Source organism: Octodon degus, unplaced genomic scaffold (genome assembly GCF_000260255.1).
Source record: "Octodon degus isolate 3935 unplaced genomic scaffold, OctDeg1.0 scaffold00040, whole genome shotgun sequence".
NCBI lineage: Eukaryota > Metazoa > Chordata > Mammalia > Rodentia > Octodontidae > Octodon > Octodon degus.
The window spans coordinates 6,233,600-6,251,832 of NW_004524616.1; the positions used below are offsets into that span (position 1 = coordinate 6,233,600).

At 38.5% G+C, this 18,233-nt stretch overlaps 1 protein-coding gene across 6 annotated transcripts; it reads right to left on the reverse strand.

Moving 5' to 3' along the window:
- Positions 1-398: 398 nt before the first annotated feature.
- Znf300 (zinc finger protein 300) lies at positions 399-16,625 on the reverse strand. 6 transcript variants are annotated; one of them, XM_023715321.1, is made up of 7 exons: positions 16,420-16,625; positions 15,575-15,643; positions 14,875-14,915; positions 11,559-11,677; positions 9,143-9,269; positions 8,609-8,719; positions 5,514-7,237 (listed from the first exon to the last, which is right to left on the reverse strand). In XM_023715321.1, exons 4-7 carry the CDS (start codon positions 11,565-11,567, stop codon positions 5,694-5,696), a joined length of 1,791 nt encoding a protein of 596 aa, XP_023571089.1. In that variant the 5' UTR covers positions 11,568-11,677; positions 14,875-14,915; positions 15,575-15,643; positions 16,420-16,625; the 3' UTR covers positions 5,514-5,693. The 6 variants fall into 6 exon arrangements, with proteins under 6 accessions (XP_023571086.1, XP_023571089.1, XP_023571088.1 ...); XM_023715318.1 differs by lacking the exons at positions 11,559-11,677; positions 15,575-15,643 and adding an exon at positions 399-469 and having other exon boundaries at positions 5,680-7,237; XM_023715320.1 differs by lacking the exon at positions 15,575-15,643.
- Positions 16,626-18,233: the final 1,608 nt, after the last annotated feature.

An 18,233-nucleotide genomic window follows, 5' to 3' on the forward strand; every position in this document is an offset into this window, starting at 1 on the left:
GAGGCTCATCCTCTATTCAGCCATGTTCTCTCTCTCTGCTTCTTTTAATTTTTTACAGGGAATCATAAGTAAGCATTTAAGTATCAGAGGAGACTTTAGACAGGGACTTTCAAAAAATACTGGAACTGGTAAGACTTTAGCCACTCTTGAAGGTGCATTTCCCATGAAGAGATGAGAATGAGCCTTCTGGGGCAGAATATTATGGTTAGGTTTGAAAGTGACCCCCAAAGTATCTTACTTTTCTTATTGATGAGACAAAAAATCTAGTACCCACAGTCAAAGGAGAAAAGATTTATTTTGGCTCACAATTTGTAGATGTTTCAGTTCATAGTAAACTGGCTCCAAAGCAGACGGCAAGGCAGAGGAGCACCACAGAGGAGAAACAACAGATCACAGCATGGAAAGCAGGCAGCAGCAGGAGCAGCAGCAGCAGGTGGTCTTCTCTTGGTTGATTTATAGTTCAATCAGGCTGTAAAATTATTGATTAGTGCTATCTAACCTTACCCAGTGTGAAGCACCCTTAATCCCAGCATCATGCACATATCTACATTCACACATTCTAATTCAACCACCTTCAAGACATCCACCTATGACTGCAGGAGACTTTGGAGGGACACCTGTATATAACAGAAGGTGAGTGCATCATAGGATTGGATAGCTACCTTGCTGTTGGGAGGCTATGGGAAAAAACCCAGAGATCAGGACATATGTTATGGTTTGTGTGTATCTGTGCCCCCAAGTTCTTGCAGTCATTGAGGCACAGTTCTACATTTTGTGATTAATTCATGATCCAAGGCTGGGATTATGGGTCTGAATATTGCTGGGATTATGGGTATGAGTGCTACACCCAGCCTGGGGCTGAGAGCCTGAATACAACATAAGATAGACAGAGAGACAGACTTGCTTTCTGTTGCCTATGTTGTTGCTACTCCTCCCTTTTTGTCTTGCTATTTTGCTGCCTTCCACCACCATTAACTGCTGCCCTCTGCCAGGTGCCAGTCTATCTTGGAGCCAGCTGAGTATGGATTTAAATATCCAGTAACTGTGAGCTAAATAAACCTTTCCTTCCTTCATTTGAGTGTTGAGTATTTGTCCCAGCAATGAGAGAAGAGGAAACAAGACTACATAGATCTCTGGGAATAAGGTGAACTCTAAAAGGAGATGCAGTTTGATCACCTGTTGCAGACACTCAGGAAGCAATAAGAGGACTTTGGACTGGGGCTTGTCCCTTTTTTTTTTTTTGGCGGAACTGGGGATTGAACTCAGGCTCTTGTGCTTGCCAGGGAAGCGCTTATTCCACTGAGCCATCTCTCCAGCCCCAGGGGCTTGTCTATTGCAGTGGGGTCATCAGAATAAGTTCCCAAAGTTCCTCATGGCAGATACTGGCAGCATTACATACTTCCCTAATGCAGAAACTACTGAGGTTAGATTTCTAAGTAGCATATGAGCGAGATTTTTCTTGCATTTGATCCTCAAACTCCCTACATTTGTACCTCTGACTCATTCCACATACATAATCTCTTTATATTTTCCCAAGTAGGAGAAAGTCAAAGAAGAACAGGTAAAAGGAAGAAAAGTCCAAAAGTGGATTCTTCATGTTTTTATAGCTGATTTCTCATTTTAAGATGGGATTGAGATGGAGGAAGGGAAAATTATGATTGACAAGGATCTTCACATTGTTTACTAATATAACTAAGTTGTCCAGGAGAAGGACAGGTACCCTGAACATTGGCAGAGAGCCAGTGAGCCTGCATAGAAATATTTCGGCCAGCTGTCATGAGTATCTAGTTTCTCTGGGCAGCACTGATGTAATGGATGGTAATTAGAGTCAAGTTGATGTCAATGTTTGGAAGAATTTTTCTCAACTCTTGCTTACTGTGTCCCCTGCTATTCACTAGCAAGCCATTTCTTAGTAAATAAGTTTATAGGTGGATAAGAGGGCTCTGCCTGGCTAGCACTGGAGTGAGAAGGATCCAAACAACTGGCTTTGCATTGATGCCAGAGCCATGTCCTTGTATCCCAGATGTCAAGAGTAGTTACTGAAGGCATATCCATAACAAAGGATCTTTACCTCTCAGTTACTGAGAACCTTTTTCCTATCCAATTTGCTTCCTGTCCTCCACTGGATTACTGAGTCATCTGTGAAGGTTGATCTGATTAGTTCAGAGGGCATTTTACATTCTGAATCATGGAAGAAAACATTGGAAAGGGAAGAAAACAGATCTGATTTCACTTTCCTTTCTAGACAAGGAGATTGTAAAGAAAATGAGAGTCTCTGACTTAAATTCCAACGCTATCCTATACTCTACTAGTTTGGGGCTCTCTGTTCTAGACACTGTGATTGTGGTGAAGCAAATAGGTGTGAATCTGTCTTATACACAAGGAATTATGTTTGCTTTGGATAGCCCCTCTTTGCATATTAATTTCAGAGCTATGGGAGCCACACTATGAAAGTCTCTGAGGTACCTAGTGATCCAGAAAGCCCCATTCAGATTTCCTTCACAGCAAGTGTCCCTATATCACTTGCTATCACTGTGAGCCTTATTGAGGTACAATGAGTTAAATTTCTAGGGTTTTTGCCAGATAACATTTTCTTGTTAGGGTGAAAACAATATTTGTCAAGACAAAAATGAAATACACATGCATCACATTTGACCTCCAGGAGCAGAAAAGTGAGAGCCAAACATAACTTGTTAAATGAAAGGTAGAACGATGAGATATTTTTCATGACGGATTTGTGAGGAGAGTATGAAATTCTTTACTGAGGGCTAGTACATGATGGCAGGGCTTGGGGACAAAGTGTTCTGGAAATGTGTTGAGGTCCTGAGGCTTCCCCACCAGTGCACAAGACATTGCCTCTATCTCTAAGACTCATCATTTTACAATTATTCACTTTACATAAGACTGAGTAAAATGTATGGAAAATGTAAGTGTAGGTACTTGAGAAATTCTGAAGAAGTTAGTTATTTTTAGTTTCATTAATTTTCTATTGATGTTCCTTCAAGGAGGTAGGACAGTGTTCCTTATGCAGCTCAAGGAGAGGGTGGATATTAGTAAGAAGTCAAACAGTATGTCTACTACACATGTAGGTCTTTGGCAGAAGGAAAATGGAGGAATGATCAAGAACGAGGGTTATTTTCTATATTTTGGAGGCTGGTTCTCTTCTGTATTTTGGAGACTGGTTAGCCCCTCTTACTTACTGCCTCATTTGAGCTTTCCTCTATGCATATTGCTCACTTACCCACAAATCTGTGGGTGACATTCAAAATATTTATCTAACAGGGAATGGCCTGAGCACTGGCTTACTTTCTACCACCAGTTATTCCAGATATGCTTGCTAATACTCAGCCTAGAGGCTATTCACAGAACGTGCTCTCTGCCTACAGTAGATCCTGACATAATATAGCTACCCATGTCTGACTTTATGAAATTTTTAAACTTTATAGTCCAAATTGTCACACTGATCAGGGTGAGATGGAGAAGTAGAAGAGAGAGGAAAGAAAAAGAAGTGGGAGAGAGAGAAGGAAAGGTTGAAATCATTCATTTGCCAGCCAACTTTTGAGGTAGATTTCCTTCCAACATTTCTCTCTGGTTTAGAACTGTCTTCAAACTTAACACAGCTCATTTTTAGTGTTCATCAGTACTCCTGAAGTATAAAGATGTAAGATGATGATAACCTTGAACTATATGACTAGCAAGCTTGGCAAAAATGTCCAATTTCATGAGTTAGACTGTTCCAGAGATATGAATTTGAGTTAATTCCTAGCAAAAAAGAAGGGAGGTATCTTTAAAGAGTGTATGGAGTAAGAAAGCATTTGTTTTCTCTTACTTCTGTGGTGCCTTTTTAGTCGGGTTGTTTGGAGACAGAGATGTGATACTATGAAAAAAAATACCTGGGAATCTTTCATCTGGAACTGACTTTATGAAAAGTATGTGCTGTTTATTCATCTATTTATTTTTGCAGAACTGGGGATTGAACTCAGGTCCCTGAGCTTGCCAGGCAAGCACTTATTCCACTGGGCCATCTCTCCAGCCAGTATGTGCTGTTAAGATTTTACTATTTCACCCAGATAACTGACTTGTTTTCATCTCACTGCTTTAGACTGACATCTTTGCCATATTTCAAATATTGGTGCTTTTGGATTTACTTTTACCCTTCATCTATTTGACTACCTATAGTGTTTGAATTATTTAAGGGACTAGTCTTCAGGAAATCTTAATCTTGTAAATTTTCTAAATTTGTTTTTCAAAAGATTCTTCATTATTCTTTCCTTGGAACTTTTCTGTATATAATTCTAAAACTAACTGTAAGATGTTTTTAAAGTTTATTGGGATTATAGTATGAGATACAATGAATATTGTAGGGAACTAAACTGATCTAACTTCACTGAAGAATGCTGAGGAATATAATGATGTGTTTGATACATTATAGAAAGCAGTAAGATAACATTATAATGAATGATGAACAGAGCATTAAACAGTGTTTACTGATGAAAATTTAGTATCTGTCATTTGATAACCAACAGCAGGGTGCTTAACTGTATGTCTAATACCACATAAAACACCCAAAAACCCACTGAAATTTCATACCCAAGTCTTGGCTAACTGTATGTTAATGGTACTGTTACTGTTGTTTAATTAAAAAATAGCTTTGTTTTTTTTAAATTGGCTTCTTTGGATTTCAATTTTTTTCCTTTCCATTAATAATCATACTCAGGTGGAAAATTGACATCCTTCATACTGAATACCCACAGCCTTGTCAGTGCCTCTCCTCTATAATGTTTCTTGCTGGGATGAATTTTGCATTTTAACAATAGATTATTTAGTCAGAGAGGGCTCAGATGAGCTGGAAACATTAAGGACCCAAGCAGGAGTCATGTGCAGGTGCTCTTTTTACTACAAAGATGCTGTCATCCTTGCTAGTTATGATCTTCCTGCAGGTTACAATGAACAGAATTGCTAAATTAAAGCTGCTCATAAAAGAATATATGAGAATACAAGAGTTGGGTGGGAGGTATTTTAGAGATATTAAATGCCCCAGTATATGAGGATATGAGATGCATCATTTCACCTCAGGAATTTTTCTCTGTAAATGTGCTCATTTCCATGAAAACAGAGCACAGAATTGAGGGTTAGAAAGAGCTGAAGAGACATAGGTGAATTTCTAATTAAGCTTCCTTCTATGTCCTTTATAGTGAACTGTATGATTATACTTGTGCCAAGCATATACTAGCAATTTTAGTAACATTATATGTGGTAAGAAGTACATAAATTGACAGCATTCTGTATACATGTTTTATTCCACAGATCAATGAGTTCAAAACTTTAAAACCTTTACATATTATATCAAAAATTCCACTTATAGCCAAGCATGGTGGCACATGCCTGTAATCCCAGCACTGGGAGGCTGATGCAGGAGGGTCACTGCAAATTTGAGGGCAGCCTGGACTATATAGTGAGTTTAAGACCTGCTTAAATTGCATAGTGAGACCCTGCCTCAAAAAAGTCCACTTACATAATTATTTTATATCATTTTAGCTAAAAACGTCAGACATCATAACACTAGAAATATTGATTCCCTTGTAGAAATTTACTTTTAAAAGATTTCATCCCCATACTTAAACCAAATTAATAGGTTTCTAATAATTATTAAGGCCTGATCTAATACTGAAGGCTTACCTGTGGTCAGTTTATTATGATTTTATCATTGTATGAATTCTCTGGTGCACAGTGAGTTGTGACTTCTGAATGAAGGCTTTCGCACATACAGCACATTGATAGGGCCTTTCCCCAGTGTGAATTCTCCGATGTAACACCAAGTCTGATTTTTGGGAAAAGGCTTTTCCACATTCAACACATATATATGGTCTCTCTCCTGTATGAATCCGCTGATGTCCTGGGAGGTGAGACTTCTGAGAGAAGGCTTTCCCACATACAGTACATACATACGGTTTTTCTCCAGTGTGAATTCTCTGATGCCCAATGAGATGTGATTTCTGACAGAAGGCTTTGCCACATTCACTACATTTATAAGGCTTCTCTCCAGTGTGTGTTCTTTGATGTATGATGAGCTGTGACTTCCGAGAGAATGTCTTCTGACACTCAGCACATTCGTATGGTTTCTCCCCAGTATGAATTAACTGATGTGTTGTGAGTTCTGTCTTTCTACTGAAGGCTTCTTTACATTGAGCACACTTATAGGGTTTTTCACCAGTGTGAATTCTTTTATGGATAATCAGGTGAGACTTTTCACAAAAGGCCTTTCCACATTCAGTACACTGGTATGGCTTCTCTCCAGTATGAGCTCTATGATGTATAATGAGTTGTGATTTCTGGGAGAAGGCCTTTCCACAGTCTCTGCATTCATAAGGTTTCTCTCCTGTGTGAATTCTCTGGTGTATAATGAGGGGTGATTTCTGAGAGAAGGCCTTTCCACATTGAGTACATTCATATGGTTTTTCTCCAGTGTGAACTCTCTGATGTATAATGAGAGATGATTTCTGAGAGAATGCTTTTCCACATTCAGAACAATCATAAGGTTTTTCCCCAGTGTGAGTTCTCTGATGTACAATGAGATGAAACTTCTCACTGAAGGCTTTTCCACATGCACTACAATCATATGGCTTCTTTCCATTATGAATTCTTTGATGTACAATGAGCTGTGACTTCTTAGTAAAAGCTTTTCCACATGTAATACAGACACAGGTTTTCTCCTTATTTTCAACATTTTGATACTGAATAAGGGGTTGTTTACTGATGAAAATGTTTTCACAATGATTATCTTTACAGGTTATTACTCTACTGTGTAATTTCTCAAGATTAGAATTAGATAAATTGTGGCTAGATGATTGTGTATCACCAAAACTGTCATCTAATTTTTTTCTTGAATTACTTGTATTATAACAAGGTAGGTCAGACTTTGGTTTTATATTCTTTTTAAATGAGTCATATTTATGAAGTCTTTCTTTTGGCATATCTGACTCTACATGCTCTTGAAATATTTTTTCCAATGAATTATATTTATGACTTGATGCATCGAACACTGTTTTGAGAAATGTAACTTGCTTGAAAAATCCATCTTGATTTTCCTGACAGGTCTTCAGCTGTCCATCACCATGATAGATTTTTCTAATGGGGTAAAATGAACTGTCCTGTGTGACTGCTTTTATTACCTTATCGTGAAATGAAAAAGTTCCCAAAGTACATGATTGGGAATTATGATGGATATTCTTCCTGTCTGAAAGAAGGAAAGATAAAATAAAGAAAGCATAAAGGACAATGAAGATTGCAAAAATAGGAACAAAGGGATGATCTAAGATAGCATGTAAACTCAAACAATACATTTTGGAAGACAGCAACATCTAAAATGTGAGAATGCTGAAGAGAAATTATTCATGTAAACTTTAGACTTGAAGGAGAGGAAAAAGTGTGCAGGTTCTTATCACTCTAATTTTGGATTATGCTTCTAAGATTTTCCCAATTTTCCTATTTTCTGAATAAAAAACCCTTTACACTGTCTGAATTCCTTTGCCTTATAAACTATTTCTTATGTATACTTAACTATTCTGCCAGTAAGCCAAACAAACAAGATCTCCCTTATATGCAAAATACTTGATCTGTCTCTTTTCCCAACAAGCATAACAACAGAAAACTCAAGATCTTTCTAATGATTCACAACAAGAATACACACTTAAATTTCTCTATTCCTAATAATACTTTTTATGTGTATCAAGTAAACATTTCTAATAATACTTCTATGTATATCAACATATAGAAAAGCTATGCTTTCCTAACTCCAAAGTTTTATTCATATACTTTATTTTCCAAAACATTTTAGCCTTCTTTTATCTCCTGCAGCATTATAAGAACTTATATAATTCAGAGCACCTACAGGTACATGATTTAATTTTTTTTAATTATCTAAAGAGAATACCAAATAATTACAAACAATATAGAACTTCACCAAACAAAAAAATAGGAATTTGACAATGGTTGTTCTATTGCTTAATATTTCTTCAAGTTAGCTACTCAGATTACCAGATATGAATACGCAAAATTGGTAAAAAAGAAAAAACGTTATAAGGAACAGCTACATGTTTTCAAAATATCTTCTCAATGTTTGCTGTACCTTTTTAAGTTCTGAATTCTTTCAATTCTTTTTCTTTATTTGCAGTACTGGAGATTAAACTCAGGAGCTTGTGCTTGCCAAGCAGGCAATTATGCTGCTGAGCTATCTCCCTGGTCCCTCTTTCAATTCTTAAAATAGTTATCTGATATTTTATTGTGTGTAATCATGTGTCAGGAAAATTTACCTTCTAAGGTATAAGCCTTATTGACAGATGGATTTTTGCTTTCTATTGGCTTTATAGTCCTTTCATCTCATTAAAAACATTGTCTATTTATTTATCTAATCACAAATAGCCAAAGGGTCATAATTTCCATAATTCCTGAATTCTTACTAAATGCCTATAAAGAATGTGTCTTGAATGTTTACTAATTTCTCATAACAAGAATAAAGAATAGGATATTTAAATAATGATAAGCATTGAGCATTAGGCATCAATGCACTAAAGTCAATCAAACAAACATATTTCACTTTTTCTTTTACCTGTGTAGTTTGCATCTGGGTAGTTGCAGCTTGCCATATCTGTCTTTATGATCCATGGATCTTCTCCTTGTTCCAACTTGGAGATGATATCTGGTTTGGAAACTGGATACGCTGTTAAACAAAAATCATGAATAAACTGGATTAACTGTAGTGAAGGAAGAAGATAAGGAGAAGTTTCAGATGATGTATAATGAAATTTTCCAGTTAGCCTTCAACAAAGTAATAGTCCCCATTTAGGGTGGTATGAAGATAATAAAAATAATTATATAGGCCACATGCCAGTAACTGATACAGTAACTGATTAAAAAAAAAGCACTTGACTGGAGAATTTTTTTTTAAATGTATTTAGTACAGGGTGTACAGGATCTCATTACACAGATCAGACTCATAGTGATCCTCCTGTTTTCAGTCTCCCAAGTGCTGGGATTACAGGTGTGTGCCTCCACACCCAGTCTCAATCACTGGCTCTGCTTGCCCTGGGGGTGGGCCAGCATGGCTGGAGAATTCTTAAGTTTTGGGGGAAGCTACCCTTACCCATTGAGACCAGGTGACTATAGTTCTCCAGCATCACATCCTTGTACAGGGTCCTCTGAGCAGGGTCTAATTGTTGCCACTCCTCCTGGGTAAAATCCACAGCCACATCCTTGAATGATACTAACCCCTGTAAGAGTGCATTCCTGTTCAGTCTAAAGGGATCATTACTACCATTTCTATTATAGTTCCAGTAATAGTCATATTTCTCTCATTGTTGAGACAAAATATCCAACACTTACGACTTAAGGAAGTAAAGGTTTATTTAGCCTACTAAACAAAAGAGATCTTGTTTCTTTGGAGTGGTGGCACAATAATAGTTAAGTGTATATGAAGAATGACCACAGATTTTTCTGTCTCTTGTATCTTATCCAGGCTATCTGCTCTTAGGCCAGGTAACAGTCATACCCTTAATCCTACTGCCACTGAAGTCTAGAATTAATATCATGAATCAATCCTAATATCACATAATCTAGATCCAGCCACTTCTGAAAAAGCCCCACCTATGACTGAATGAAGTTTTTTGGGGGCATCTAGACAGAAGCCATAACAGTACCCAAAATATACACACTTAGTTTTGCATTATGGAGTTTTTGAGAAACAATGTAATATCCTTCCTTAAGCAAAAAGAGTTAGACAGATCAGGAAAATGAAAGGAGTAGATCTACCTAGTGTACATGGCAATTTAATAAACTGTAAGGTATTACGGTTTAGATCTGGGGTATTCCCCCCAAAGTCTCATGTGTTTAGAAAGTAACTGGATCATGGATTAGTTCACTGATGAGTTAAGAGCTAATGTTGGGCCTGGTTTGAAGTAGATCATTAGGAGAGGGACCTGGAAGGGTGTGCCCCCACCCCTGGTTTCTTCTTTCTGCTTCCTGGCCACAACAATGTGTTGTAGCTTTTCATACACTATGGACTTCTACCAGCCTGTACTGCACACATCATAAACATGATCTCTAATATTTCACTTTAGTACCACACCCTTTGTCAAGCTTTCCATGAAGCAATCCCCACTTCAGTTTTTCTCAAACTGTTAGCCTTCCTAAAGTCACCCTGCATCTACTTCTACAAACGCTCTTTCCATCTTGATTGCACTTCCTTTATGATTCAAAGTTTTGTTTTTAATGAACTGCATTTTAATTCATCAGGGTTGTTAGTATTCAGCCCAAGGGCTGTCATCACTGCTTGGGCGGTTGAATGGGATCACCATCAGTTCAAGGCCAGCCTGTGATATTCAGCCCAAATCAAAGTTTGATTACTGAACTTACAAAGCTGGGTGCTCCCCCTCTCTATTATGACAGCACATCGCTCCTCTGTTATAAGAGAGCTTTTTGTATTTCATAATTCTCTACCTTACTTTTCTCATCAGTATTCTCAGAAAAGAAAACTTGAGACAGAGAAAGGATACATACAACATAATTTTGATACTTAAGAAATGTTTGCTAAAAGTGAAGATTACAGAAATTAAAGTAAGTGACTACTTCTGTTTTAACCTCACTAAAAATAGTTTAAGTTAGCCAATTACATTCCTTTGAGTTGAAGAGTAATATGAGAAAGATAATAAATGTGCATTATAGAGGAAACACATTCTGATGGAAAATTTATCTGTTATTTTAATATTTGCTTTATTAATGATACTTAGATGCTTTTCTATATTAAGCAGGCATACATTTTGTTAATTTTAAGAAAAATATGCATAATCAGTGGAAGGTGGTTATTTACAAACATTTCTTTATAGCATAGGAGGCTTGGGGAATGGAAATGCCATTTGAAGAGGAAAGAAATTGAAGAGGGGTAGGTGTTAGACGAGAAAAAAGTTTATGTGAAAAAGGATGACTTTACCTCTGCATGCTATAGGAAAAATATAAAGTCCTCCTCTTAAAGAGTAAACATTTAATCAGCTAATTAGCTATAGCGACTGGGCCTATTGGGTAAACTGGCAAACAAACTGTAGTGGACTGTCAACTGTAGTCAACTAATTCTACCTAGCTGAACTGAACTAGCGTGGTGCTGGGTGTGGGAGGCCCACCTGAGGACTGTTGCTTGCAGCCTAAGAAGCAAAACTGGAAAAGCAGTTGGGAGGCTGTTGGGGAAGCTGTTTGAAGAAGCTATCAGAGGTTTTGGAAACTGTTGTTCTGGGCTGTTCTGCTGGAGAAGCTTGTCATGCTGGCCTTCCTGATGACCCTGGCTGTTCTCATTGTAGGAGGAGCTTGGGACCTCATTGTTGCTGAGAACTGCTACAGTTCTTTTAGGAAGATTGGCTCCAGAGGGGAAGAGGGTACACAGCTCAGCCTTCTGGGGAAACTTGTCACGTTGGCTTTCCTGATGAACTCAGCTTTCTTTATCACTGGAGCTCCAGCACCTCACTGTGGCTGAGGATAGCTACAGTACTTTTCAGGGGAGCTCTGCTTCTTACCTTGAGCATTGCTTTCTGGATCCAGTTCAAATCTTTCAGCCTGCATCACAGATCCTTTATCCTCCTGGCACAAATTATCTAGCTTCCACCATGGGCCTTTGGGCCTTTCCAGCACAGATCTGTGGAACAGGCCTGCATGAGAATTTATTGTGTGCTCCAGGCCTCAAACTGGCCTTATGAGAGGCACTCTTATAGTATCTATGTGTTCAGCTGGACTTATGCATGATATTAGGATCCAGGCCCTCAGGTGGATTCTTTGGTCTTTAGTCTGTGGAGAGATATCCTGCACTCTTTGTATACGATTCTGTGGCAATTCATTATAAAATAATCTTAAAATATGTGTTCTGTATTGTATTGTTCAGCTTCCTAATCCCCAAACCACAACACGAAAAAACCATTTTTACTCTTTAAAGAAGTGCTGTTGTGGCTTGTATTTAGCTAAGTCTCATGCAGTCAGAAGTGGGGCTTGCTTCTACCACAGCAACCACTGAAGCACAGCAGCCATGGCCCTACCCTAGCCCATGGCTATGGGCCTCAGCAAGGGCCACAAGGTGACTAAGAATGTGAGCAAACTAAGGCATAGCCACAGTCACGGATGTCTCATCAAACACCAAGTTCATGTGAGACATGATCTAGGAGGTGTGCAGATTTGCCTCCTACGAGTGAGCGGTGCACCATGGAGCTGCTCAAGGTCTCCAAGGACAAAAGCAGCCTCAAGTTCATCAAAAAAAAGGGTGGGGATGCACACCTTTGACAAGAGGAAGCGTGAGAGCTGAGCAACGTGCTGGCTGCCATGAAAAAGGCAGCTGCCAAGGACTGAACCCCTCTGGAATAAAGCTTTGCAGAAAAAAAAGTGGGGCTTTTTGAGAGGTGGCCGGGTCTACTGTGTGATGCTGGGATTGCTTTATGGTGCAATGCTAGGATTAAGAAGGTGAATACAATCCATCCTGAGTGTGAATATCTTGTATCCACCTGGATACAAGATCAAGGACACAAAGAGCCTTGCTTATAGTTGCTTGTCACTGGTCACTTGGACTTGCTGCTCAGCTGCTTCTGCTATGTTCTGCTTACCATGAATTGTTTATCGTCTGTGATGCCTTTCTACTGAAACCTCTATAAATTATGAGTCAAAATAAATTTTTCTTTCTTTAGCTTTGGGTGCTGGGTATTTTGCCTGAGGAGTGAAAAAATAACAAAGATACTATCTAATAGAACTAGAATGTTAGGGGAAAGATCATTTAAAATTTTCTAGGAGCTATGTCAAAAAATTATTTCCAATAATTATTTCAATTATTTCCTAATATGTCACTCAAAATATTTCAATATATTTTCTTTCTGTCTGTCTATCTGACTTTCTTTCTTTCTTTCTTTCTTTCTTTCTTTCTTTCTTTCTGTATTTTAGTACAGGGTCTACAGAGTCTCACTACGTAGATCAGACTTGTAATGATCTGCCTGTGTTCAGCCTCCCAAGAGCTGGGATTACAGGCATGCACCACCACACTCAGTCTCAATCATTGTCTCAGTGCGCTCCGGGGTTGGGGCCAGCATGGCACACTGGGGACTGAACCCTGGCCACTGCATCTGCCTAAGCAGGTGCTTTAATCTGCTGAGCTATTTGGCTAGCCCTCCAATATGTAATCTTTATAAACCATTAATGAGTTTTTAAAACCATATTTTGAAATTTCAAACATCACACTTAAAACACATTTTAATTCCGTCCAACTTTAAGGGCTAAATAACTACATATTCCTTGTGGCCACAGTATTGGAGAACATAGCTGTAAAGATACTGAGAGCCAAGAAGAAAAACAAACTCATCTGTTCTCAACAGAATTGTTGTTAAATTCTGTAAAGTATACAAAAGGACTAATATGAAAGCATATTTCAGGAATTGAGAATGATGATGTAATAAGAGCTAACACATACAGTAAAAGCCACACCCTAGTTAGTTTTAGCCATGCTGTTTTATTCCGTAAATTTTCACAATAATCTTGGGTAGAGGATAGTCTCTGTTTTTACATATGAGGAATCAATCCCAGGCAACAAAGCTATAAGGAAATACCATACATCTGCTAAAATAACAAAGGAGAATTCTATGTATTACATGGGAAGATAAAATATATACCAAAACTTTTATACTGGAAAGTTAAAAAACCAGGTTGCAGAACAAAATATTTATTATAATATTTTTTCCAAAAGAAAAGCAGAAGAAAAAATACATTTCCTACTTGTGCTTTTATAATGTATATACTTAATTACAGTTATACCAAAAAAGATTTAGAATGTTCAAATAAATAAAATTATTCATCTCAGAAGAAAAGTTCAAGTTAAAAGATATTTATTCTTAAATTTTCTTGTATAGTTTCAAAGTTTATACCAAGCATACAATGAATGCTGACACAGAGAAAATAAAATTAATACAGATTTTAAAAAAAGGATAACTAGAGAGAAAATAAATTTAGAAAGTCAGCCTATGAATTCTGAAAGCACAGTAAAGGATGGAACATCAGGGAACACTGCCCTCCTAACCTTAACTGGATAAATATAATTCAATGTCTGCTTTTACGGAGAAAAAAATGTATTTTGGAGCAGTATTTAGACTGTATCTATCTAAAATATCTATATTTTTTATCTTTGGGTGAAAGTAGACTGTAGGAAGCCTTTATAATTAGTTTGTTCCTTTAAGGTATGGATCAACAAAATTTTTAGACAAAATATATATTTCTGGCATTGCAAAACCATATGGTTCTGGTGTAATGCTTCACTCTGCCATTGTAAGTCAACAACAGCTACTGACAATATTTATACAAATAGTATAACTGTGCCTCAATAAATCATTGCAAAGACAATGGGAGAAGTAGATTTGGTAATATTGTGCCAATTCTTGATCCCAAAACTTTGACTAAGATATTGACACTTTCTAAGAAAAAAGATAACTTTAAGAAACAGTTATGAGACAACTAATGTTTCATTAATGTTTGGTGAGAACCTATATACTCTACGACTTGCCAAGAAATCGAAAAAGGAATTTTTCCTTTTATTCTTACATGTTAAGAAATATTTTCTTCCCATGGGAAATTTATCTCTCTGGGTTTAAGGAAATAGCCATTAATGTCTGTAAGAAATGAAATGAAAATTGACACAACAATTTATAAACATGGTTCAAACCAGATTTTCTACATATTGTTGAGCAACTCTGTTTCTAAGTCTTGATTTTTACTCTTGCTACTTTCCCCAGAATGCAAATTTTACCTACTTGTAGTTTATATTTGACTGTATGAAAAACAAAGGAAGTTAATTTTAAAAAAGGAACTCACCTGGGACTTCATTTTCTGTACTCTTCCGAAAGGGCAGATGCCTGAAAAAGCAAAACTGATGATCCCAATCAAATTTTCACAGCCCAAACCCATTCACAACTTCCACATTCTTGAAACAATGACTATTAGAAATCAAGTAGATAATGATCAGTGGGAGGGAAAAAGTTGTTTGAGCTTTACAGAAACATCAGGAAGCACCACATGTTGAAAAGGTACTAATCATGACATTTTCCTCTGTTCGTGCTTATAACATGGCTGTTGAACTTATGGAAATGGAAGACTTTTTAAATTGATGTACAGATAAATTTCCAGTTAATTTACTAATGACTTATTGCTGGGAACTAGCAATTTTATTTTTGAACAAAACACAAGACAATAATCATGGATAAGTACATAAAGTACATAAAGATTTAATTGCAGAAGGCATTCTGTGGTAGTAATAGGAATGTATTCCCATACTCCCCAGAAAGAACCAGCAGCTCAAATTCCAATCTCAAGTGATCTCATATTTTCCTATAACTTAACAAACTTCTGTCAAATCAATATTTACTGATTAAAATGTTAATTTTAAGGTTTTTTGTTTAAATTTTTATTGCGGATTTTCAGTAATGCAGTTTCAGTGAAATAATTTATCATTTTAAAATGATAAGTTGGAATCATTCACAAAAGGGAATATACTATTATATAGGAAGGTACAAACCTGATCAATATTTCTCATTTCCAGGAGGAGTCCTGAGAACATTGAATTGGCTCAGAAGAAGTGGGGGCTCTTGTGACAGGAAGAGTAATGATTAACATTTTATATGGGATATTTCAGGCCATATCAAAATAAATATGTAAGAGAAAGTTATGTGAATATCCACACTCCCAGTAGATGCTAAATAAGTATTTCTGGTGTAACAAAACAAAACAAAAATACCAAAAAACCCCAAAACTATTTCACTGAAAGAAGAGGACTGAAATAAATTTTTCACAATAATCATATTTCCTTTAATTTTTTTGGTCTTGTTTAAAATGATCATTGTTGAGGTGGGCACTAGGCCAATAAGACAATGGCATTCTGAGGAAATATACAAAGAGGGACTTGAACTTTTAAGTACTCAGGAGTTGCTGTGACTTGTGAAACTTAATATAAGTTAAAGCCTTCTTTAGAAGATTGGTGGTGATTACATGACAGTCTGCCCATAGAAGTGCACTTCCAAATACTGGAACCTTTGGGCCTGGAGGTCATGCAACCCGTAGGAGATGCCCTCATCATTTAGCCCATATTGCCCTTCCACAAGTCACTGGTACTTCACAGCAGCCTAAAGCAGTTACCCTTAACAGTTCACCCGCAACACACCACGCCCGATTCCACAATCACCTCATCACCTCTTCATTCCATAACTGTTAATCAAATAGCTCACTTCACCCCTGACTCCCAAATAAGCCCAATACTAATTCCACATCCTCTACTTGTGACCATAAATCTCCCATCATAGATCCCCTCTCATCCCCCACCTCCCAGTACCAAGCCCAGCGGGTCACTCATCGCTGCACAGATACCTCTTTTGACCACCAGTTTGATTACGAGGCCCTGAGACGCCCATCGCAGATTAAAGATGACAGCTGTCACATCCACACAGTGAGCCCGCTCCCGCTTCCTGTGCGGGAGCGTCGCGCTGGGCTGGAACCTGTGCTCTTCCGTACAGGGCGCTTTGTTCAGGAACCAATATGGCCGCTCCCTTGAAACTTTCCACAAGGGAGACGCCATCTTGAGATCGGTCGGTGCCGTACAAGGGGAGGACTAGCGCAGTCGGAGTAGGGGAGGCTAAAGGAGAGACAGGACTACGGTGTCGGTCTGTAAGCCGCGAACGTTTAAGAAGTTTTTCAGGGGCGTAGGTGGGGAAACAGTTGGAGTGGTACCGTTGTTTACGGAAAGAACGCTGTGGTGAAAAAGCAGTCACTGGGAATGGTGAAATATTTCTGTCAGCGCGTCCGCACAAGCTTGTCAGAGTGCAGTCCGGCCTGGGGAGAGTTCACTGCGGGGCTGAAGTCAGGGGTCGGAAGGGATGCGTAACGGTAAGGCTCTGTCACTGTGCGAATAACAACCAAAACGAACTGTAGGGGGAACTGGAACGGCACCAGTACGCGTAGGGGCAGACGGAAGGGAGCAGGAGAGGAAACTGAGGAAGGGAGCTGCACGGCGAGAGCGGAGGAGGGCAGGACCTGGAGGCGCGCAGGGGAACCGGAAGTGGAGGGGCACCCGAGGCGGGAGCGGAGGGGGCGGCGGGAGCGGGGGGACTGAACCCAGGCGCAGAGACGCGACTGCAGCGTGGGCGAGGGCGCGAGAAGAAAGACTGAGAAAGAGTTTAAGGAATGTTTTTTAACCCCCAAGATTTAAAAGAAAAACTTAAAAAAAAATGCTATAGAAAATGAGTACTAAAACTGTTACCTGAAATTTGACACCTCATACTTTTTTTTTTCTAAAACGCACGTTAAGCTGATATTTTGTGTGTGTAAGTGGACACAGGGTTTTTCACATAGGCTGTGATTTTGGGCATATAGTTAAATAAGCAGCGAATTTTACATTTAGCAATTCTATTTCTTATGTCTAAAAATGTCTGGATTTAGTGAAGGAGGCTTTCTTCAGAAAGATGGTTGCTGCGATGGGAATGTAGCAGTAGTTATACCGTATTTTGATTACTTTTCTCTCCTTGCTGGGACAAAATATTAAGAATTAAGGAAGGAAAGGTTTATTTAGGTTACAGTTTTTGGAAGTTGCAGTCCATACTTGGCTGGCTTCAAGGCAGAGTGGCACGTGGCAGAGGGCAACAATTCATGGTGACAGAAGACAGCAAAAGCAACAAGATCAAAAAAGGAAGGAGTTGCAGAAAGCAAGCCTCTCTCCCTTCCTGTTATTGCATTCAGTCTATCTGCCCCAGGGCGGGTGTAGCACTCACACCCATAATCCCAGCATGAGACCATGAATTAATGATAAACTCCAGGAAGCCCGCTCTTTGACTGCCTGAAGCTCTGGGAGGACATGTAGAGAAAAACCATGACAGACTGTTTCCACTTGGAGGTGAGCTCAAGTTTAGAGTTCTGTTGGGAGTATAGGAGTAGCCTGACTAAAGTTTGGTGGAGGCAAAGCAGAGGGTAACAAATGGCTTTCACAAAAATGGGTCCTTAAAGTGAGCACAGGTGCTTAATCTTAACCCTTCTGAATGTGGATACTTTCCTTCCAGCTTCTCTGCTGGAAGAAAAATGTTGTGTTACTGCCACACACTGTTGCTGAGATGTTCAGGCCTTCTAACCACCAGTTATGAGTCAGGTAAACCTCTGTTTTAAATAAAGTGTCCAGGCTCAGTCAGTACTTT

Excerpts from the sequence above, each read along its gene's own strand:
- Znf300 (XM_023715318.1), bottom strand. Across the intron at positions 8,720-9,142 it reads TAGTCACCTGGTCTCAATGG|CGTATCCAGTTTCCAAACCA; the intron begins GTAAGGGTAGCT and ends TTTGTTTAACAG. Across the intron at positions 7,238-8,608 it reads CCCAGATGCAAACTACACAG|ACAGGAAGAATATCCATCAT; the intron begins GTAAAAGAAAAA and ends TCCTTCTTTCAG.